The sequence below is a fragment of the Adelges cooleyi genome, unplaced genomic scaffold, assembly GCF_023614345.1.
Source record: "Adelges cooleyi isolate 19-005CV unplaced genomic scaffold, UGA_ACOO_1.1 ACOO_flye_CR_arks_rails_tigmint_CR_PRNA_306, whole genome shotgun sequence".
NCBI classification, from domain to species: Eukaryota; Metazoa; Arthropoda; class Insecta; order Hemiptera; family Adelgidae; genus Adelges; species Adelges cooleyi.
The window spans coordinates 909,470-934,216 of NW_026095977.1; the positions used below are offsets into that span (position 1 = coordinate 909,470).

Sequence of the window (24,747 nt, forward strand, 5' to 3'; positions counted from 1 at the left end):
ATAAAATATCACACTTCACCTTACTTAGAGGCAAGATATAATATTTTTTTAATACAGACAATTTTGATATTATTATGACATAATATTGTATATGCAACGATTGACAACAGAGGCGTCGGAGGTAGAACGAGCTGGGATATTATGTTGGTGTGGACTAATAATATTACTTTTGGGGAAGTAAAGTATTTTAAGTAATAAAAGTTAAATATTTTACCAAAAAAAAGTGTAATTATTTTTTCAACATGAAAACAGTATATTTTACATAGTAAAAGTATTTTTATTTTTTGTTTTATTTTATAGTTAAATATTTTTACTTTAAAAATAGTAGAAAATTTAGAAATATGGAATTGATTTAATTGAAATTCAATATTTATTTTTGTTTAGGAGTGATCATTTTAACAGAGTGCGCTCATTCGCTACTTTCTCATACATAACTAAACTATAACAATAGTTATTTACAAATTTTTTTGGTTTTGTGCTGGATACTTAACGTGAGTACTATAAAATAATATTCTTATTACAATGATATACTTAGTACAATACAAGAAATAGCCATCTCTTGCAAGTATTCACAAATGTGTTATAGACATGGTATATATAGTTACAACACAAAAAAAAAATACATAAAAAATGACCGAGTGATAAAGAAGTGTTTAATGATGATTTCCAATTCTAGTTAGATTTATATTTCTTTTTTTTTACAACAATGTGCACGAGTTTGTGTCGTGTAAGATGGTATTTATCAGTAAAAAGCTTTAAGCATAAATCACACTCGTAAGGTTTTTCTCCGGTGTGCACGCGTTTGTGTTTTGTGAGGGTGGATAAATCAGCAAAAGGCGTTGAGCACACGTCACATTTGTAATGCTTTTCACCAGTGTGCAGGCGTTTGTGGTTTGTGAGACTGGCTTTTTGAGAAAAACACTTATGGCACACGTCGCATTTGTAGGGTCTTTCTCCAGTGTGAATGCGTTTGTGTTTTGTGAGGGTGGATTTATCTAAAAAGGACTTCCAGCACACGCCACACGTGTAAGGCTTTTCACCAGTGTGCACACGTTCATGCAGTGCAAGGTTGCCCTTATAAGTGAAAGTCTTTTTGCACACGTCACATTTATAGGGCTTTTCACCAGTGTGCACGCGTTGATGTAGTGCAAGGTGGGCCTTTTGAGAAAAAGTCTTTTTGCACACGTCACATTTATAGGGCTTTTCACCAGTGTGCACGCGTTCGTGTGCAGTGAGAGTGCCCTTGCAGGAGAAGCACTTGAGGCACACATCACATTTGTATAGCTTGACGACTTGTTTTCTAGTGCTTTCCTGAGATTTTGGGATTACACTATGTGATTTTGTTATGTGACGAGCCACTTTTCTTTTAGTACTAAACGACTCTTGGCATAGATCGCAACCATATGTCCGTATTTTGTCCAAATCGTAGTTCATCGTTTGATCCAAAAGCCAATTTTTTTCTACCTCTACCACAGACTCGAAATAGTTTCCATTCACCAGATCTGCCTCGACTTTCACAATTGTCCCGTTGTACGTTTCTCTAGCACTAAAAACAAAAAATGATTTAATTTTTTAAGTTCAAAAAATAAAAAAATAAAAAGCTCCTACGAGAATATATTAGGTTAACATACAATTTGTATAAGTTGCCATCAATTATTGTTTGTGAATAGTTCTGTGTCGTCACATCATTATCAGATTTTTCACTGTAATTAGGTTTTGTTTTTTCTTCAAGGTCCTCTTCTACTTTGATCATGTTTTCGTGGTTATAATCATCCGTATTGTAATTTTTAGTTATGACTTGATTAACTCTAAAAAAAAAAACCAAAAACTGTTTTAAAAAAATGTATTATTAACTTAATGGCAAATTAAAACAGTGGGCATGCCCATAATATATTGAACATGGTTCTATGATTGTTATTGTTGGCAAATTTGATGATACATTTATATAAGTCTATGAGTTGCGATAATATGAAATAGTTAGCAAAATGGATTTTTTTTTTTTTAATTTTGTACTTAAAAAATCACATTACTTATATGTATTCCCATCGAATGTTCTTTGAAGATCATTTTGAGTTGTTGCACAGCTATTACATGTTTTTTCAACAAAAGATGTTTTTATTTTTTCCCCAAGTTTTTCGGTAAGTTCCCCACTGAACTGCTCATTTCCTTTTACTACTTGGATCGTGGACGCATAATAATAATCATCCGTTTCACCTATTTTAATTTTAACTCTCTGTTCGTCAACTCTGAAAATCCAAACATATTAAAAAAAAATTATATTTATAAATAAAAGGACATAGAAAAACAGAGGTAATGTAATTGATTGATGAGCAAGAACAATATTGTTGATCTTTAATGTTTACGGTTACGTTTACGGTTTATAAGAAATAGGAGAGTCTATAGGGTTTGATAGTTGGCCACTTAAGAAAGATATACGTAACATCCGTTTAAGGTCAGCTAACGAAACTAAATCAAAGCAATTTATAACACAACTATAGTGTAAGGTGAAATTTTCAAAATAGAACTAATTATTTTGATAACATTTTTTTAATTTATTACGGCACTCTTTAAATTTCTAATCTTTAATAATTAATTGATAGTATTTATTAGATACAGCACTACCGCTGTAAAGTAAATCAATAAAGAATAACCTCTAACTAATAAGCACCAGAATGCCTCAATAACATTTTCATTTTTTAATATTTAGTAACACTATGTATTCCTTATATTTAAAATATCACATTACTTGTATGTATTGCCATAATTGTTTTGAGTAGTCGCAATATTATTTAACTTTTTATTATGAGTAGGTTTTGTTTTTTCCTCAAATGCTTTGGTAGGTTGCTCTTTGAACTGATTGTATTCTTCTTTAACCTTGATCATGATGTTATTGCAGTAAAAGCGTTTTTATCAATTTTAATTCTGGCTTAATAAAAAAAAATCACCTATTTTGTTATAAAAAAAAAAAAAATTATAATGATAATACAGATGAAAAACTAATAAAATACAAAAATTTGTAAACTGAAGTACTCATCTTTGTGCTTTAATAGTTTTTTAATTAGCACACTTTAATAACTAAACATTGATAAAAAGCAAATTGAAACCAAATTAACTAAATAACCAGGAAGTTTTAAAGAATTATTTTAAATAACATTTGCCCTCTTTTCTTAATACTGATATCACAGACTTACATGGTGATTTAAACTATATGTAACACATATATAATATTGCTCAAGTATAATTTACTTGATACTAACAAAAAAATTACACTATAGAAACAGTTTAATGTAGAACTATAGAACACTTTGAACAGTAAATCGATACGGTCATACGGGTTCATACGGTCTTTCAGTACGTATCAACTCTGCTGATAGCGTTGCTTTCTTCTAAGATGAATATGTAAAAATAATTGTGACAACTACACATAGATAAAATGAATTATTCACTAATTTATTTGTCCCTTCGACCGTTTACAGCGTTTTTCACTCTACAAGCCTAATGTGTTATATTATGTACTTACAACTTCACAGCTACGAAGAGACCGCTGTCCATGGCTTCGTATCCTACCTAAAAACCGTAAAACAACTTACTGCTATGAATTAACACAGCTAATTAATTAATTTTTACATTTTATTGCAAAGACACATTGACCCAATTTTCAATTAAATCAGGTTCACATTGAGCTAGACATACAAAATTTTTTTACGGACATTTCAATCTACAATTTGATAATATTATTATGACGTGAGCAACAGGTGATAACAGTGGAGGTTGCTGTAATCAGCTAGAGGTAAAACGCAGTGATGGCAAGTGAAGGCGTTTTGAATAAGATAATAATTATTACGGTACAGCTACACAAATAATAGTGTCTATTACAAATTGGCTTACAAAAAATAAAAATGTATTTTCTTTTCAACTATTCGTCGGTTTTTTTACGATCACGCAATTAATTACCCAAGTAGTTACATATTATATTTTTATAATTTCATACAAAATACAGAAAAGTGTAATAATTTCAAAAAAAAAATATTCGTCTGTTTTATCCATTGAAAGTAATTAAAAACGGTACAACAACCTTAAATTTTAAAATCGAAATAAAAATAACAATATTTTATGGTGTCTTAGGTAAGGAGGTTGTTTGCTTTCATTCTGTACGTCGGTAGGTAGTGCTCTATAGATATAACAAACAATACTAAGTCAATCAATTTTTGAAATTTTGAACTATAATTTCGAGTAATTGGATATATTACTCGGTAGGTACTTACAATTAGACAGCTACAAAGAGACCGATCAGGCCAGGACTATGTGACGTAGTCGCTAAAACAACTTAGTACTTACTGCTATAAAATCACGCTCATTTTATATTATTATTTTTATTATTATTATATCGCATACACAAAGTGGTTTAACTTTTTAATTAAACCACATTCGTCTTGGGCTAGAGTCTGGACATAATAATAATACAAATAATAACAATAATACAAACTACAAAAAGAAACAGCTACATACAGAAGCTGTTTTGCCAAAAACCGTAGGCCTTACAATTAATCCAAGAGAATACAACTAAAAACATTATTTTCCTTCTTAAATAGGAAAGTGACAAACAGTACAATTTATTGTTCTTACATAGTATTTTAACTAAACGATTTTTTTTTACAAATAAGTATACAACATTATTTCTTGTAAAATCAGCTATTGATCTCACTATGTGTAAAACAATTATTGAAATTAGTAATTATAAAAATAACTTTATTACATAGATCCACTGAAGTGAAAAAGCTGTCTGGTAACGAGAATAATGGATAGAGTATGGAGACTGCAAAACCAACATTAGGGTTAAAAACAAAAGAAGTAAATTAAAAAATAAAACAATATAGCGTATTGCCCAAATTTACCTCTTATTTAACTGTAAAATGTTTACTACTAGATACTACATATTGTTTAGTAAATACAATTGAAAAGAACGATAACTTAAAAAATGAATAAGACAGTACAGAAAAAAATAATGTAGTATTTAGGTATAATAAATGAATCATAATAACACAAATAGAAACATTAAGTACAATAATAATGTACATGATTAAAATTAAATACATAAAAACATTATGATCAAATTATAATAATTAAAAGTTCATTTTAAATTAAGAACATAAATAGTCATTGTTTATTTGGACTTTTTTACATATTTATTTAGGTATAAATTAATTATTGTTCCTAAAAAAAAAAAATATATATATAATTATTACATAAAAAGCACAGTAAAAAAAGAGGGTCCATTTAATGATTATTTCTAATTAAAAAATAATTTAGACATTTATTCTCTTCACCAGTATGCACACTTACAGATAGTCCGAAGTTTATTACAGAAAATAATTCTTTAAGCCCGCATCATATTGTCTAAGCATTTGTATCAGTGTGCACGCGAATGTGTTTTATTTGTATATATAACATCAAGTACATTAACAGTTCTACATTAAATTATTACAATTAAAAGTACATTTTAAATTAAGAATATAAATAGTAATCGATTATTTAGACACTAAGTGTTACCTTATACTAGGTATAAACTAGTTATTAGTAAAATTATAATTACATAAAAAACAAGGTTAAAAAAGGTCGATTTAATGATAATTTCTAACTCATATGAAGCATTTATAGAGCTTTTCGCCAGTGTGCACGCGGTTGTGTCTTCGGAGGGAGTTCGCATTAGTATATGACTTCAAGCACACGCGGCATTTGAAGGGCTTCTCACCAGTGTGCACTCGCATGTGTATTTTAATTCTAGATTTGTCAGAAAATGTCTTTAGGCACGTATCACATTTGTAATACTTTTCGCCGGTGTGCACGCGTTGGTGTTTTGTGAGGCCGCTATTAGAAAAAAAAGACTTTACACACACATCACATTCGTAGGGTTTTTCCCCAGAGTGTATGCGCTTGTGGTTTGTGAGACTGGCTTTTTGAGAAAAACACTTATGGCACACGTCGCATTTGTAGGGTCTTTCTCCGGTGTGAATGCGTTTATGTGTTGTGAGGTAAGACACATGAGCAAACGACTTTAAACATATGATGCATTTATAGGGTTTTTCCCCAGTGTGCACGCGTTTGTGTCTATTAAGGTCGTTCATATTAGTAAATGACTTCAAGCACACGCGGCATTTGAAGGGCTTCTCACCAGTGTGCACGCGTACATGTACTTGAAGCATACATTTTTCATAATATGCTTTTTCGCAAAACTCACATTTGTAGGGCTTTTCTCTAGTGTGTACTCGCATGTGTTTTCTAATTTGAGATCTGCCGGAAAATGGCTTTAGGCATATATCACATTTGTAGGGTTTTTCCCCAGAGTGTACGCGCTTGTGTAGTGTTAGGGTGGATTTATGAGAAAATGATTTCATGCACACGTCACATTTGTAATTCTTTTCACCAGTGTGCACGCTTGAGTGAATTGTAAGGTGGGATTTCCTAGAAAATAACTTTAGGCAAACATCACAACTGTAGGGTTTTTCACCAGTGTGCACGCGTTGATGTATTGTAAGTTTACTTTTATCAGAAAACGTTTTTAAGCATATGTCACACTTATAAGGCTTTTTAACGCCTGCACCGGTGTGCACGCGTTTGTGGGTTTTGAGGCTGCTTGATACAGAAAATGACTTAGAGCACCAATCACATTTATAAGGCTTTTCACCAGTGTGCACGCGTTCATGTTGAGCAAGGTGAACCTTTTGTGAAAAAGTCTTTTTGCACACATCACATTTATAGGGCTTTTCACCAGTATGCACGCGTTCGTGTGTAGCGAGAGTGTCCTTGCGGGAGAAAGACTTGAGGCACACATCACATTTATAGGGCTTTTCTCCTGTGTGCACTTTTTCGTGATTTGTAAGGTGGGATTTTTCATAAAATGAAATATGACACACATTGCATTTGAATGCCTTTTCGCCAGTGTGTGTGCGCGTGTGCCTATTGAGTTCAGATGTATCAAAAAATCTCTTCGAGCACACATTGCATTCGTAGGGCTTTACACCAGTATGCACGCGTCGTTCGTGTATTTGGAGTTCTGATCTTTCAGTAAAATACTTTAAACATACGTCACATTTGAATGGCTTAATATCAGAGTGTATTAGTTTGTGTCTTGTGAGTCTACATTTAACAGAAAATGACTTTGGGCACATATCGCAACTGTATGGCTTTTCACCAGTATGAACGGGTTGATGTATTGCGAGGACAGATTTTTGTGAAAATGCTTTTAAACACACATTACATTTGTAGGGCTTTTTCCCTGTGTGCACTTTTTGGTGATTTGTGAGGCCGGATGACCTTGGAAATGACCTTGAAGAAACATTACATTTATAGTTTTGGCTGTCACTTTTGTTTAATGCTTTAGAATTCTTATTGTAATGTTTAGAGTAAGGTTTTCGTGACAAGGGTTTGATTGTTAATGTTTGGTGGGCTTGTATTATGTGTAATGTTATTTGCTTTTTAGTGATGTACGATTTTTGACACAAATTACAATGGAACAATCCCAGTTTTTTTGCAGAATTTTTACAGTCTATCTTCGGTGCAATTCGATTACTAAAAAGATAAAGTTTATAGATTAGTCAGTACCTGTTTATAGAGTTTACAAAAAAGACGATCAAACGCCTTTATTTTAACGATGACAAAGTTGATAACTATAAGTATAAAATACAGATTCACTTTACCTAAGTGTGTTTCCAACAACATTTTTTCCACAACTTTTCTGGAGTGTCCTGTTTACACTATGTGTTTCTCTTATGTGCCCGGCTACTTTTCTTTTGGTAGTAAACGCTTCTTGGCAAATGTCACAGACAAATTTCCGTACTTGGTCCAATTCGTAATTTGTCAGTTTTATATCCAAAAACCGGTTTTCTTCAATTTCCACCACAGACTCGAAACAATATCCGTTCAATATATCTTTTTCAACTTTCACAATCGTACCGTTGTACTTATTTATAACACTAAAAACAAAAATAATTTTTTTTAAGCTTAAAAAAGAAAGAGAATTAGTTACAAACAATGTACTCTGTAAATCCAAAATTGTATGTAAACTGCTATCAGTTATTAACCAAGTTTTGAATAAGAACCTTGTCAAACTAGCATGTACAAAATAACTAATAAGAGCAACTCAAAGCTTTTAAGTTTTGCGTGCTTCACTGCATTAGATCACTTTATCTGCATAATTACGGAGTTTATACTTCAAAAATACGTAAAAAATATAGTAACATATTAGTAATTATAATCATTATTGTAAATGAGAACAACCCTTTATCTAAGCTGCTATAGGATGTTATATGATCATTTTTTGATGAACAATTGCTATGAAAAACTAATAACCACTTCATCACACTATTTTTCCTTAATGTTTAAAACAAAATGTATTTCTTGTATTTAAAATATTATATTACTTGTAAGTATTGACTTCATTTAAGGTCTGGGGCACTACACCATTATTTGACTTTTCATTTTCAGGAATAAAAGTGGATTTTGATTTTTCTTCATCGACTTTGGTGATATGTTCTTGGGATTGTTCATATTCTTCTTCTACTTTGATCATGGTTTTCAGTTTTGATGCAATAAACTATAATTTTCCAATATTTAAACAAAAAAAAGTTACAAATAATACAGATAAAATATTAATATATACAAGGTAATCAACTTATCGTGAACCATTCAATATCTAACTGGGTTTAATTAATAAATACATTTTATTTTTTATAATGTTTTTATATAATGTGATCTCAATTTTCCACAAATTTTTATGTTCCTATACCCCTCTCAAATTAGTTTTTTTGATAGCAACTTTTGATTTACAAATGGGATGTGGTTTTTTTTTAATTATGGTTCAAAACTAAAAAAAAAAAAAATTTAGCAAAAAAATATTAGTTAGCATAATGCATTGGCGAGTTATTAATATTTAAAGATTACAAATTGGAGCGCTTCAATACATTAATTCTCATTACCAACGACGACCGTTCGCACTTTTTTAGTTATTGTATATTTTGTACAGGTAGTCGGTACTCGGAATACATCTAAACGTCTGAAAGTAGGCCATTAGGTGAATGGTACATTCTATTGCTGTACCTCTCCTCATTTCACATACAATGATTAGAGAATATTCTACTATTTTATTCACTGTACACAATATTATGAGAAATCAATAAATGATTACACATGCATTGTCGTAAACGGTTTACCTTAAAAGTTAAAATACTCATTAATATCTGCTTACTTTAGCGGCTGGTGTATACCGTATACTGTAGTCTATACCTATTTAGTAATAGTTTTAACTTTAAACAATTAGGATTAACAAGTACTTACAACTTGTTTTCATTTGCAAGTCTATTTAATTAAATTTTAGATTAAAATAATGTTATTCGACACTACTGAAATCGATTTCATGATAACTTTTGTTTGAAATTTTTTCAACTTTTAACACAGTGACTACTGTCTTTATTTACTCTATTAGTCGTTGACCGATTTCAGGTAAGATTTAAACAAGTTGGGTGTTAAATTATAAAATGGGTACTCAAGCAATTTGTTTGCTATGTATTGTTTTAGATAACTACTTGTAATTTTGAAATATTTTATTTGCTTACCAAGTTCAGTTCAAATCAAACTGCACAATATGGAATTTAAAAAAATATATTTACAGTCAACTTATGACAATGAGCTGTGCATTGTACTAATTCTGTATAATGTATTTATGTTCTATTATTTGAAAGATATCTAAAGAGAACCCATATACACAATAGTAAATCATTTAATTTATTTTACTCTTACGGCATGATTACCGTTACACGTTTTTACTTTAATATGACTAAGATTGAAAATATAACCAAAAAATAATATAGCAACCTACTTTAAAATCAATTTATTAAAATAAAATAATTATCAGTACCTAACCTAGACAACCACTACTTTTATTGGCGTTGCATAGGTTTTTTAAGTATTGTGTTGAACATATTTTGTACTTAACACTTCAAATTTTTCTTTTTCTTCAATTATCTATTAAATTATTTATTATTTATGTTATTTACCAAAATAATCTTCCAACAAATGTATGTGTAATAATTACTAACTTAGTTCATAATTTAATGTATCGGTTTGAGGTTATCCATGTTAAACAGTTTCTAAAGATAATTATAATAATTTGTTAATTAGTTCAAATATATTTCTTATATCTACTTAAATTTTGACAATTTTTAGCATTTTCTTGATTGTTTTATGAGGAAATATTTAATTTAGTTTAACATGAATTGATCTTAACCGATATTATGATTTTATCATTAATGGCATATTTGGTCATGCATTTTTAAATAAGTTAGATATTGTCTCTTAAACAGTTTAAGACAGTGTTTAAATTGTTTTAAAAAATAAAACCTAATTTGAGTAAATATGTGTTTAATGTTCGACAAGGAAATCTCGAACAAAAATTAGTCTGTTAAATGACTGTACTCTTGATTTAGTTTAATGAAATCATGCCTTATGAGTTATTATGTTTTTATTAATATTGTTTTTGTATATAGCATATACTAGTTTATAAATATTTGGTTGATATTTATAAGACTTTTACCTATAAATATTATTTTATTTTCACAATGTGTACATTATAAAAAAAAAAAAACAATTAAATAACTAAACTTTATGCATATCTGCTAGAGTAAGTTAACTAATTAATTGGAGTTAAGAAACTAACATCACAAACTATAAACCGAAGGTTTTAGTAATTGTATGTCATTAGACCTGTCTATTGTAATGTAACATTTTTCTTTTAATTACCCACTATGTGTTATAGAAACTTGTGCATAATTGCGACTATCGCACGTGTGATAAACTATTAAAAACATTTAAAATAGCTAAACGTAGGAATTGGATACAATTTAGACAGCATTAAGTAACAAGCTTGTTATTTTTGTCAGCATTATTAATAATTTCATAGAATTAATTGTTTAAGTCTACTAGTTTTTCAGTCTTTTTAAAAAGTTAATTTTTCACAGTGCATACAAAAATGATACACAGAGAACATGCTAAATACTAATTAGAAATTATGTTTTGTTTTTTTTTTGTTCTTAAAACAAATAAGAAAAAAAATTGTTCACCGTTTTTTAATGCTAGAAATTTATCGAGATACGACTAATAATAATCTAAGATGAAGGTACAATTTTTATTTTTATTTTTTACTTGTCGGAACAAATAATTTGTGTACTAATCGTTTAGTTAAATTAAGAATAAACAAGCAGTTGTTATCTACCAATTCAAACACTCCGACAGTTGGCAAACTAACATATTAGTCTATTTTCTAACAAATTGTAATTCCTACTTAGTCGGTTGCAACATGGAACAACTCTAATGCGCTATTCCCAAACCATACTTTTAGATTTTGAATTATATTATATTCCCATTATATATAACCGTAAGTTGCTTTAGGTTTTTTCTAGACAAGAGAATTGTAGCAGAATAATACGCAGATAGTAAACTTTATTAATTATTACATAAATATTGAAAAGGACAAAACTAACAATAACTATGTACAAACATGTTTATTCATTTTTACCGATCATGTTTGAAATGTTAAAGATATTTACTAGATTGGTAAAAGGATATCATAGTATAGAGATAATTTAAAGAATGTAAATTAATATCAAAATAAAGGTTATAATCACCAAATGAGGCCCAATATTAACATTACAATTACTAGTAAGGAGGGTTGTGCAAATTCTTTTAAGAAAAAAAATTTAATTGAATAAAACGTTATTGGAATTATTTTTTCATAATTTATTTAAAAAACATTTAATTTACACAATGTGAAAAAGCGGTCGTTCGATTACATTACAGCCGACACCAGACCTACCGGTGTGCGCGTGTGAAAACGGCATTACGGACTTTAATGGTACTTATGAATTTTCAAGGTACTTACAATTTGTATAGGTACAGCTAGGAAGATGCTGATGGCCAGGGCACAATTATCTAGACACTAATATTATAAAATCACGCACTCAATTTAATATTTTTTTATTGTAATATATTGTAAACAATCGTTATTAATTGCGTTAACTCATAAAATAAATCAGGCTCATTACGGGCTGGACAGAAATTTGAATTTTAAAATTATATTACAATATACAAATTGCAAACAAAGAAAGTAGAAAATGTTATGCTACAATTTGATAATGATATTATATTGTGACGTGTGCAATAACTGATAACAGCTGGGGGCTGATAAAGAAAGACTTATAAACAAATGGACTGATAGTAGAGAGAGCGAGGCCCGTGGGTCGATATCGTTAAAAAGAGGTATTTTTCCATGGGATACCTAACAAATCTCTCTATCTCTTTTTAACGATATCGACCCTCGGACCTCTCTCTCTCTCCTACGCTATTGGTCTATACCAGATAACAAAATGTTTATATTAAACATTTTTAATTAGTTTTATTTAAATATCGAATTTTAATTTTGTTTTACTAGAAATCTCTCGTCCGATGCATAATAATTATTGGTATAGAGAAAGCTAAATAAAGCGCAATTTGTACAAGTAAGGTAATATCAATTGCTCAATGATATCCTTAAACTGTAAAGAATTTCAATGCAGGCGGTTTTATATAGGCGACATTTAAGGGGAAATGGTTTTAATAAATTTTGACCGTGTAAATTTGTTTTCTGTTTAATTTGTATTATTTCTTCAGATATCATTTTTAACTATTATACAATATTTTCTACGTGTAAAAGCCATTGTGATCCTACAAGTAACAAATTTAGCCCTAAAAGAAGCCTGACTAAATTACGCCTACTTACAATTAGAATAATCGGATTCTAATCGAAATCGAACTATCTTAAGTTGGCTTAATTACGTCAGGCTCTTGAGTCTAAAACGTCAAGAAAAAAATAATAATAAATAAACCACACGTTGGTCAAAACATTTAAATTTTAGCCTACTATAAAATGTACTAAACATTGTACCTACGGAGTTGTAACGATTCGCTTTATTAGACGGTAACGTTTACCTTCCCCAACTAAAAGGGGTAAGAGAAAACAGGATGGGTTTTAAATAAATAATTAACAATGAGTATTTCTAATAAAATAAATCTTAAGTGAGTACAATAAACGGCAAAATGATGTTGTACCTGACAGCGTCAAGTTATAAAAAATCATCTAGCTACACACGTAGCTATCGAGTCGCTATTGATTTTTTTGTAAATTTTGGCTTTACAATGTTATGCATTTTTATTGGTACTCGTATATTCAAATCAAATAATGTGGTATCAGGTATGGCTTTTAAAAAACGTACAAGCAATATAAAAAAAACACTCGATATATGCACATGCCATATGAATATAATATGTCCCATGGATCCTCTATGGCTATATTGCCCGCTCTGGGCATAAGAAATTTGCCGCCCTTAAAAAACTGATTGGTTTTTTTTTTTAATTTAGAATTGATTATAAATTCTTAGTTTTTTTTTTCAACAATAGACACCAATAAATATGTTTATGTGGGGCGCAATTGTACACCGTTCAATTTAGAGCAAATATTAATTATCATGCTTCATTGGGTACTATATAAAACAAATTACCAATAAAAAGGAGCTGTGGCAAATATTAGTAGGTACTTGCCTAAGTTAAAAAGTTCCAAAATAATTTTGATTAAGCAAAGTTTTGTGAAAAAATATATTTATCGGCTTAACTCATAAATTACACTTATGAGTTGTTCCTAACTGTTGTTGTTTTCGTTGTAAGTGTTCTTATTTGTACAAATGTTTCAAATACGAAAACATTTCACAGAAAAACAATTTATTTTTGGTTTTGGCAGTATATTATGTCCCTAGAAAAGATTTTTTCGTTTGAAAAATACAAAACCAATTTTACATGTATTTGAATTACACTATACAGTATACTTTGTATACGGTTAAAAAAAATATTCTAAGACAATTTTTCGGTCACTTTTAGGGAAAATATTTTATTTAATAAAACCACGTGGGCTAGAATTTATGATATTCTTTAAAAACACTATAGAGGGATAGCATATTTAAAAGTTTTTCTAGGATTTTAGGAAGCGACGACAGTTTAGAAATAGGTCTATTGTTTTGAACATGATTTTTATCGCTTGATTTTTAAACAGGGTTTATAAAAATAGTTTTCCATATTGTAGGAACAATTCCTAATATAATTTTTTTCCTATGGACCGAATTTCTCGGGTAACACATCTATAGATCCGAATTCGTATGCGGATGATACTTTGTTGGGTCGAAAAAAGTCTAGAAAAATTCAACTCTTTAATTCTCAAAACCGGAAGATAATATTATAATATTTTAACATTGTTATATTCTTTACACCGATTATTTTCTGAGGAGTACAGAACTCATCCACTAGAGGCCCAAATTTGGGTTCCAATTTTTCGTTGCGCAGTATAATATTATAACAAACGATAAAGTGTGTAAACTGCACCAAGTTGGTAATATTTTGTTTGCGTCTTATTTACCTTAAATTCGAGTCGATATGGAACAACACGTGAGTAATAATAATACACACAAAAATACTCAAAAATGGTCTATGTACTCAGATTTTTCGTTCTATCAAATGCGTTAGTACATAGTAGACTTTAAAATATTGTGTGTAAAAACACCAAATTTTTTTCATTGATTTTAGTGTCTAATTTTTTTTTTTAGTTTTTTTGTAAATAACATATTATATGCAATAGGCCACACAAAACGCTCTCTGAATTAATACACAACCATTTAAACAATTTTAAAAATTTGGGATATAGCACACAATAATGTGTTGAGTAATAAATTGGAATTAACGTGATTTTCAATTTAAAATATGTAGGATTAATTTTTGTGCCCTGAACTGTCCTGATATAAATCGTATCCAATACCAATGTGATCGGCCAGCTAGGGAATTGCTTTAATAATGTTAAAATGGATGTTCTTAACTCCAAAATGGTTATGTTACCTCAACACTTAATATCTGTAAAATAATTATAAATAACAATGAACCTGTCACTAGCATTTGCATAGAAATTTAATAAAGTTAGAAAAAAAGGGGAGGTATCAGAAGTAGAAATAAATAGTTAGAATAGACTAGGTAAAAACTACTACTTTAGTATTTCGGTAATTATTTTTTTTATTTGTAAACATGACACAGTGCAAGACATAAAATATTATGTACTTGATAACAAAATGTGTTATGTGGAATTTGTTATTGGAACAATCCAGTAATTGCAGTAAGTACATAACCGTTAAACAACAAATAATAATATAATTAATAAATAATACTGGTCGATAACTACTCTTGTGGATAAATATTGTGTGTACCAAATATTTAAAAATAAAATTGTAATTTATATGCTTATTTTTATGATAAAATATGTAAACTAAATAAATAATAATACAAAAACTACAATTTTCATTTTCATAAAAATGTATCTTATTTTTATCCTTATTGCTGCAATAATTATTCTTAGGACACCTAAAAATCTCTACATCCGGTCATGAACAATTTTTCAATTGGGTTTTTCTATTAATTTAAAACCTTTCGAAAATATTATATGGTTTTATCGTTGTTATTATTTTCTAAGTTATTGTACATTTACATTCGTATCCGTAAAAGTTCTAAAACACACGTTTTAAGTTGTGGTATTTATTTAAATAAGAAGAAAACATATATTTTGTTTTATTATATTGTATGCTTGTTCAAACAGTTATCTGTTAGGCGTACACAAATGCACTGAATAAGAAATATATCCAAAAAAGAAAACAACATCTTTAAAATTGACCTAGTTATATTATTTAAAGTCTCCAAAGTTAAAACGCTTTTAATTATTATTATATTTGGTGGTTATTTATTTTTATTTAAGCAATTATAAAATCCTAGTAAGGCATTTATAATATTTTATACCTCAATATTAACATTTTTCGTATGGACTTTTGTAATTTGTTGATCTCTAATTAGAGATCAACTATTGTTGGTAATTTTTTTTAATAATTTAATATAATAAAAAAAAAAATAGTAATTGTTCATGCAGACGGTCACAATATTCTTACGCTTTTCTATAAAACGTTTGGTGTACAAAAAGCTAAAAACTATAATTTTGTTATAAGACGGTTGTGAAAACAGGTGACAGAAAAATTTGTTGTGTTCGTCAAAACAAGTACTATTTATGATACACGGCCTCGATTATTATTGAACAAACATAATATGTATGTATGTATGTATGTATATATATATATATATATATATATATATATATACATGCATACATGTATTTGTTAAGTTTTACGCTGAAATCGCTATAACAGTAGCCATTAAAAAGAGTAAGAATCATCAAAGTTTTAAATCCCTGCAAAACATCAAGTGTCTTACGCGTTCAAGAAAATATAAAATCATGTATTTTAAATATATTACTATTATTTTTTTAATGTTTTTTTATATTCATCATGATAAAAAATATCAACCCCTTCTGATGGGAAGGGCTTTCGATATGTTATTGGTTTGTCGATAGTACATAATTCTTAAAACTAATTAGTAACGACCACTAAACAACGGTTAGTAGTATAATATACGTCCAAAAAAATACCAAGTATTAATATGGAAGTGATTTGAAAGAAAGTCGTTTTTCTATAAAACTTTAGTTGTACAAAAAGCTTAAAAATTTCATTTCGTTGTAAGGCGATTGTGTAAACGGGTAATAGAAACATTTTTTTAATTTGTCAAAACAGCAAAACAACTACCGTTTATTTATGATGAGCGGCCCCGATTGCTGTACGTGGTTTAAATTGAACAAACAAAGTGTATACATGTATTTATTAAGTTTTACACTAAAAACGCAATAACAACAGCCATTCGAAAGAATAAGAATCATTAAAGTTTTAAATCCCTGTAAAACATCAAGTGTCTTACGCGTTCAAGAAAATATAAAATCATGTATTTTAAATATATTACTATTATTTTTTTAATGTTTTTTTATAGTCTAGAAGCTAACGCAACACTTAGTAAAGAGGTAATTTGATTTTTTTCTATCTGGTAATGTGAATTAATTTAAAAAAATACTCTAAAATCTAGTGAATATTATACTATTAATAATTCGAGACACATTATTTCTATAATAGTAATATTCACATAGTGTATTCAAAATAAAAATGTAATGATTTTAGGAAATCGCCGACTTTTATAAAAAGGTAGTAGACAAAGATGAGGTACGCGCGAAAAAAGTAGCTGATCCTTTTTGTATACCATGTGCACATGGATCATTTACCTTAGCTTCAGTACGAAAATACCTTGATGAAGACAAGCCTAACCTAGATGAAAATGATGTCGAAAAGATAATACTGCGTATGGGGCGTAAGTTGAATAATAATAATTCAGTAATGGGTATTGTAAAATATATAATATGTGAAATGTAAATAACCAATAACACATTGATGTTATTATCGATAGTATGTTTTTTTACAACATTTCTGAGGGGTACTTATACTATTACGCTGAAGTTTTGTAAATATAATATTAAATGACTAGTCTAATATTTGTAATTAATATTGAAATATTAATTTTACGACATTTCTCTTGTAATTTTTTATTTATTATTTAAAAATTAAACAAGCGAACGAATAAAATTGTCGTTTTTAGATTGCTTTTGGCAATACCCTCTATGGTCACATAATGTACATAAAAACGCTATAATATTAATTGCAATCAATCAACTCGTTACAACATAATATAGTTTGGTAAATTTTAATGCAAATAACTTACCAATAATTTCTAGCTCATCATATGCCATTAAACGCATTTCAATCGGCAATGAATCAGAAATTTACCGATGGGGTAATTTCAATTTTTTCTATCTAAATATAATATGATTCATTAGAAAAAAATACTCTATTAACTTAGTGAATAATAGTCACATTCTTTCTATAATAGGAGTATTCATATTATATTTTAACAATAAAAATGTTATGATTTAAGGAACTCAACACAATTTATAATGTGGTTGAAAAAAGGGAATCAACTGTGGAAAAAACGAGGTTTGGCTCGAGAGCAACTAAAAATGTTACCAAGGATGGAGTGAGAAATTACTTCAAAAAGGAACGCCACAATTATGGACTAAATGAATGGGAAGTCGAAGGGATAATTGGATCCTTGAAGGGCAAGTTAAATAATAAGAATTCAGTAAAAGATGTTGTAAAATACCTATATAATAATATGTGAAATTGGAAAAACTAAAAATCACTTTGATGTTGTACAACGATGTTGTTATGGCCAAGTATTGTACATAAAAACGCAATAATAATAATATTATAACCAGTCCATTCGTTACAGGTTAATGTAGTTTGGTAATTTATAACATGAATACTTCTATAATGATTTCTAGAGAAACATATGACAAGAAAGGAATTTAAAAGTTTAATGAGATCTACAGACAACAATTGAAACATGTGGACGCTACAACATCAGCCGGTGGAGAGTTTAAAACTTTGCCGCCTCTAGGCAAGTAATTATTCCACCTTTTTAACAGTACATTTTTTATTAATAAAGTATGGTTTTGGTTTTTGCTTATTTATTAATACCCCAGTACTGTGGGATCAGGCATAATGGTAACAGAGCACATTGAAGGGGGAAGGGAAGTTTTACCTTCAGAATGAGAAATAATGATAATTTGTACCTATCTTTGTCTTATATGTGGTTGGTTTGTCAACGTTTATCGATAGTACATTATCCAAAAATTTGATACCATAAAAAATACATAAAAACATAATATTATAAAAGTCGTGGAGCGTCCAAATTTCAAGTTAGTAAGATGTGTACAATATTCGTATGTTTATATCGATTTTAAAGGGGAAAGAATGAACTTTTTGTCTATGCTACGTCCATGCACAAAACAATTTACCTTCTCAGCTACAATATGTTGAGGAAAAGCTGTATGTACAGCTGGTGTGTATTTAGTAAATACTAAATTTTTTTTAAAAACAAAATTTCAACGATCATTATACAAATTTTACCTACTATCTTTGGCTACGAAAATCGCATACAAAATATTGTCGGGATATAAAATATCAAAAACCAATAAGCTCAGAAAGATTATACATACTTTTGTTTAATTTAATTTTACTACATTTTTGACCGAGGTCTAGAAACTTGACTGAATCTTGAGTTGGGCTTTAGCCTGCAAATCCAAAGAAAATATAGTGATTATTGTTAGAGTAGAATGTAGATCTACGGTCAACAGGTATCTGAGAAATAGTTTTAATATGATGTTAGTTACGACAATATACTGGTCACGATAGAAAATAATTGTAGACAAACTATGAACACTAAAAGTAATACAGTTGTATGCACATTACCGTTTTATAAAGTATTTTTTTTGTAAATTTATCACATTTGATTATAAGAACAACAATTCCTGAAGACGGTGACATCCCCCACCGACGGATATTACGACGTTTTACATAATTTACATATACTGTATTATAATCACATTGTAAATTAATTTTTTTTTTATCAATATTTCAGGGCTACAAAATTACTACAACGTCTTACCGTCGTTCACTATATTCTAATATTCTTTTATTCCAAACTATTTAAAGTATTTAATTAATCACTAAAAAAAGTATGCTGTTAGCTTATTTAATTTTAATTATATGTATTCATAAAATTCTAAAGGGTGTGTGGGTTATTTTTGTTTTAATCGATTACTGTACTATTTGTGTGATTTGTAAATGTTATATTCAAACATTAAAACTTTATAAAAATGTTAAATAACTCGTTTTTTTGTTGATTAAATAGATAAGATAACTATAAGTGACGCAGGTTAATTTTTAATAATACTAGAAAAATATATACAAAAAAAAATAATTATATTATGCTTCTATACGGAGATGATTAATATATTAAAAACTAAAAAATATTATACTTCTTCGAGGTTTAACCTGTATGACATGTAAACCTATACCTGATATATTCTTTAATACTATTACCTGTGTAAAATTATCCAACCACCGTTTTCTTATCCTGCTTTATAAACCTTGATTCTCATTTACAACATCCACTGCCAGCTTCTTTATACGATTCACTTCCTCTATTCGAAATTTCATCTACATTTTTCTTTTTTAATTTTATAAAAAGTTATCAAGTTAAATATAGAGGCTGTTATATATATTATATGCATTACAAATTATTAAAATGGTGTTTTCTTTTCCTCTTAGGAACAAGGTGAAACTACTTATGTATATTCTAGTCCAACTAAAACACTTTGTTAACTCGGTGTAAATGATCGTTAACTTAAAAAATATAATATTTTGGTAGGTTATGATCGAATCCTAATCCTAATCAATATTTGATACAAATAAAATGGTTAATAACTATAGCAAAAATTAATATTAAAATTATAACATTAAGGAACGAGCTTCAAAAGTCAAATATCAACCTATGCATTTAATTACCAATACAAAAAATGTAATAATTTACCAAATAAAAATAAAACTAACTGGTGGATAAACTTCACTTTGAAAGATTACCCTTTAAGCTACCCTATAAAATAATATTTTTACCTTGATTTTATAATTTTATTCATTTAATTAGGCAAAAGTTAGTCAGAATTCAATTGTTAATGGTTCGGTATAGTAAATAAAAAAAATTGGCTAAATGATAACCTACTCTTTGCTGATTATGTTATCAGTCGTTTTTTTTGTTTACTTCTATTTACAGATAACAGCGAAAATCATTTATTGTTATAAGAAAAATAATTTTAAGATTTTTAGATTTTACTTTTTATAGTAAAGTTTAAATTCTTACATTGTAATGATGTTTGTCACTCAGTGCGTTATTCGTACTGATTTTGTACTGAAATGTTTTGTAATGTTATCATAAAATTATTAACCGTTTGACATGTTATTTATTCATTATTTATTATTACAATAACAATATATTAACTATTAAGTAGCAATTATTATTATTCTACCCTGCCATTAAAATTATTCCTGTAGCTGTCTGTCAACACTTTGCCATGGATCAATTTCAGTTTTCGGATTATAACAAAGAACCTTGTCGATTTTGCGGTCTCGACAAAACCGTCGGTAAAAGTTTATTTAGCACAGAAGCCATTTCCTGTGGCATCTTGGATAAAATTTCTTGTTTGTTTCCAAAAACCGTAAGTGATATCAATTGTTGTTTATTCGTAATTTAATTTATTTTTCACTATCCTATAAATGATAATTTTTAGGTGATAAATATTTCATCCGACGATAGTTTATCTCAGTTTATATGCTCGGAATGTGAATTGATTATCAATTATTTTATGGACTTTATGGAACTTACTAAAAGGACGCAAACAGATTTAATCAAACGAAATCAGACTAACAGCAAATCGAGAATCACTCAAGTAATAACTTTTGTAAAATATTTTGAACTAAATCAATATGGTAACGTTATATTTTAACATAATTAGTAAAGTGAATATTATTAAGGAAAAAAGTATTTTTTTTGTTCTGGATATTACTTACTAGTTAAATGATTTAACATTTTAAATGAGATAAGCTTAGTACTATTATTATTTAGTGTATTTCAACAGTCATAATATCTACGTAAATACATTTTACGCCTAAATAATGATTTAATATGGAAAAATCAAATAATAACTGTTTATAACTATTTTTTTTTTTTGCTTTATTCCAACGGAGTCTTAACGTTACAGTATGTGGAATATAAGTTTTTGTTAATGTCCGTTACATAATTATTCGCTCTTGCAATATGTTTGCTTTCTAGTACTTGCATAAAGATAAGGCGATTTTCATACTTGCATTATTTTTAAATGAATAAATATGTGAACCATTTTTGTAATACTTAGATTTGATTTGTATGTTTTAGGTTCAGAACGCTAATGAGTTTGAACGATTACTATGTCATACAACTGGTGTTACTAAAGACAACAGTCATGTGGTCATATCTGTTGAATGCAATGGACAAATACAATGCGATGAATGTAATTCAATATTAAAACCTCACGATTTACTTACACTGTACATAGTTACGTGTGGACTCGCAACCGTACAATGTCGATGCAAGGAATGTGGCCACACTGATGATATCGGTTTGTTCTTACCAAACAAAGACGAATCGAGAGTATTATGTCCTCGCTGCTTGTTTATTTCCGATCAGGCGGCCAAGGTTATTTCACCGACAAGCAACGACACAAAATCGGAGAACGACAACACCAAAAAGTCGTACGTTTGTGAAATATGCTCGAAAAGGTTCCGATCTAACGGCCACAAAAATCGTCACAAATTGATACACAGTGAATCGAAACCTTTTCTCTGCGAAACATGTGGCAAATGTTTTAATCAGCGGTCGACTTTGAAGACTCACACAGCTAGTCATATGAATCTCAAAAAGTATGTGTGCAATTGGTGTGCACAATCATTTCGTTTTAAATTATCCTTATACAGTCACATGCTCAGTAATCATGGGCATGTCGCGAATAAGATTTACGAATGCGACAACTGTAGCAAAAAATTTGTAACAAAAGAAAAACTTAAACGTCATTCGACCAGTCATTTCAATAATAAGAATTTATCTACAGACCAATATTGCACCAAGTCCTGTAATCAATCGGAAAATACTACAGTGAAAACCGAGGAGCGTACAAACTCGGACAACGTGCTCTACGATAATGTTACGGTGCATAACCATGTGGAAAACTCGGAGTCTAATAAATTTCTTAACGATTTGTTCTCACAGTCATCAGGCCAGAAAGTTCTTGAAAAAGATTATAACATAAATACAAATTTGGATAAAAGTAACGCGTCAAAATCCTCAGCTTCCGATCTATTTACAAATCTTACATCGCCATTTCCATTATTTGTCAGAGAAGAAGAATTCTGAAAAGCTTCGAACAAATCAAAAATATAGAATAGTGTATCCTATTTTGACAAGGTCTTAGTACAAGTGTTACTAACAAAACTATGAAGGACCTGACGACGATCATAGAAAAGGAGTGATGAAATGACGGTTCAACTCAAAACTATATGACCATTAGAACTACTAACGCCATACGCATAGATAAAAATAGTGTGTGCTTAAAGAAAAATATGATAAGATTAATAACGGGTGATTAGCAAGATTCCAAAAAGAACTTAATATATGAGAAAAAATCAACATTAGAATCTTATCGACTTGGACACGGCCAGAAGAAGATGATTAAAATAGTTCTTTATAAATCATCTAAAAATTGTGCTGAAAAATGTTTAAATATTTTTGCAGTTTAAAAAGACATAATTTTAAACAATTTAATATTGCTTAAAATATATTTTTTTTTTATCATAAATGTGTTATTCTCTTGAACTATATAAATAAGGAAAATTTAATGCTACGATCAATGTGATATTAAAATGTCATGAACTCGTGCCAAATTAAAAAAAATTGTTTACAATTTTACACCAAATGTTATAATAATAATAATTAATTATATTAGTTACTTTTTTTGTTTTGAATGACACTGACAAGTTTAACATTTATTTTACAAAATTAGATATAAATTTCTCTAGTGCTTTTATTATTATTTGTTACGGGTTGAGCCCCCAAGTATAATGTAGTATGTGCAAGGTACAACGATAACAATGTGCAATTAAAGATAATTTAAATTAAAATACGAAAAAAAATAATAAATTGACAATGAAAGAGAAAAGTCGAGTCTTGTAATAATAAAAGTATCTTTAAGAAATGTCATCGCTGGACGCTGACGGACGATTGAAATTAAAAGACAGTTTAAAATGCTAAGTTAATAGTAATTATTATTAATTATTTCAGCTTGATAACAATAACTTAATTGAGTTAATTTATGGTTATATCATCGCTAATGGTAATAGTTAAACAATAAAATATTTTTTTCATTAAAACCTTAACATCATTAATTCAACTGCCAATATAATTTTTGCAATGTATCCTGGTGAACTATAGTGCTTGTCAAAGAAAAAGAGGGTCTTATTATAATCCTGTTTCTCTATCTAATATGCCTTCTCCACAAAGAATTCTTTTGTTATAGAATTTATTAAAATAGTGTCTTACAGAAAGTTTGTGAATTTGGGAATCAATATTATATTATTTAGAATGAATAAATAGTTGACGGGTAAAAGGTGGTGGTATAGAATAAGAATTTTTGTCATACGTTTCAGTTGTTTTTACCAGCCTAAAAAATAATTTTGCAATATTGACAGACAAGCAGGAAATTTGTTGTTTGTTACACGGCTAGCAATGGTCTTTTCTTGCTTATAGAGCCAAAAAGCTTTTCCAAATTTAAAAAAAAATAAAAGGGTAAAATATATCTTTAGTTAGTTCAATAAACATCCTATAGAGATGTTAATATTTTTGACTAGTAACATTTTATATTATTATATTTTAGTTTTTTTCAAATGATATTTTATAGTATATTCCATAATATTATAGAGTAGTTTTTACTCTATTACTCTATAGATGTAATAATAATAAACTATTTGATATTTTATGGTCATAGTAGACTTTAGACTTAAAGTTTAGAGCATTCAGACTTCAGTAAGTATATTATTATTTTAATATTTAGTTCTGGCTTCTGCGGTCTACCTTGGGTATCTATGAGTTGATAACAATCAATTGATAAGGTGATAACAGTATTAAACGTTGCTGAGTGATAAAGTGGAGGTACTGTGTTTTGTAATATTTTGATGTTGAAATAAAAAGGCTGGTTTAAAATTAATTGTAACAAAAAAACTT

General features: G+C 28.8%; 4 protein-coding genes across 9 annotated transcripts in view; 2 read left to right on the forward strand and 2 right to left on the reverse strand.

Annotated features, from left to right (window-relative positions):
- The window catches only part of LOC126839578 (uncharacterized), a 189,813-nt gene that overhangs the window by 88,743 nt on the left and 76,323 nt on the right, over positions 1 to 24,747 (forward strand). The window lies entirely within an intron of this gene.
- On the reverse strand, positions 640 to 3,713 carry LOC126839576 (zinc finger protein 664-like). Of its 4 annotated transcripts, XM_050574949.1 has the most exons (7): positions 3,521 to 3,713; positions 3,258 to 3,418; positions 2,747 to 2,945; positions 2,031 to 2,246; positions 1,632 to 1,808; positions 1,264 to 1,546; positions 640 to 1,011 (listed from the first exon to the last, which is right to left on the reverse strand). In XM_050574949.1, the coding sequence occupies exons 3-7, from the start codon at positions 2,881 to 2,883 to the stop codon at positions 673 to 675; spliced, it is 1,152 nt and encodes a 383-aa protein (XP_050430906.1). In that variant the 5' UTR covers positions 2,884 to 2,945; positions 3,258 to 3,418; positions 3,521 to 3,713; the 3' UTR covers positions 640 to 672. The 4 variants fall into 4 exon arrangements, with proteins under 4 accessions (XP_050430906.1, XP_050430902.1, XP_050430904.1 ...); XM_050574945.1 differs by lacking the exon at positions 3,258 to 3,418 and having other exon boundaries at positions 640 to 1,546; XM_050574947.1 differs by lacking the exon at positions 3,258 to 3,418 and having other exon boundaries at positions 640 to 1,546; positions 2,747 to 2,940; positions 3,517 to 3,713.
- LOC126839573 (zinc finger protein 271-like) lies at positions 4,741 to 12,161 on the reverse strand. Of its 2 annotated transcripts, XM_050574939.1 has the most exons (5): positions 11,933 to 12,161; positions 8,421 to 8,593; positions 7,698 to 7,973; positions 5,898 to 7,569; positions 4,744 to 5,813 (listed from the first exon to the last, which is right to left on the reverse strand). In XM_050574939.1, exons 2-5 carry the CDS (start codon positions 8,567 to 8,569, stop codon positions 5,640 to 5,642), a joined length of 2,271 nt encoding a protein of 756 aa, XP_050430896.1. In that variant the 5' UTR covers positions 8,570 to 8,593; positions 11,933 to 12,161; the 3' UTR covers positions 4,744 to 5,639. The 2 variants fall into 2 exon arrangements, with proteins under 2 accessions (XP_050430895.1, XP_050430896.1); XM_050574938.1 differs by having other exon boundaries at positions 4,741 to 7,569.
- LOC126839577 (zinc finger protein 681-like) lies at positions 20,753 to 23,418 on the forward strand. The gene is made up of 3 exons (XM_050574950.1): positions 20,753 to 21,154; positions 21,227 to 21,385; positions 21,871 to 23,418. The coding sequence occupies exons 1-3, from the start codon at positions 21,011 to 21,013 to the stop codon at positions 22,882 to 22,884; spliced, it is 1,317 nt and encodes a 438-aa protein (XP_050430907.1). The 5' UTR covers positions 20,753 to 21,010; the 3' UTR covers positions 22,885 to 23,418.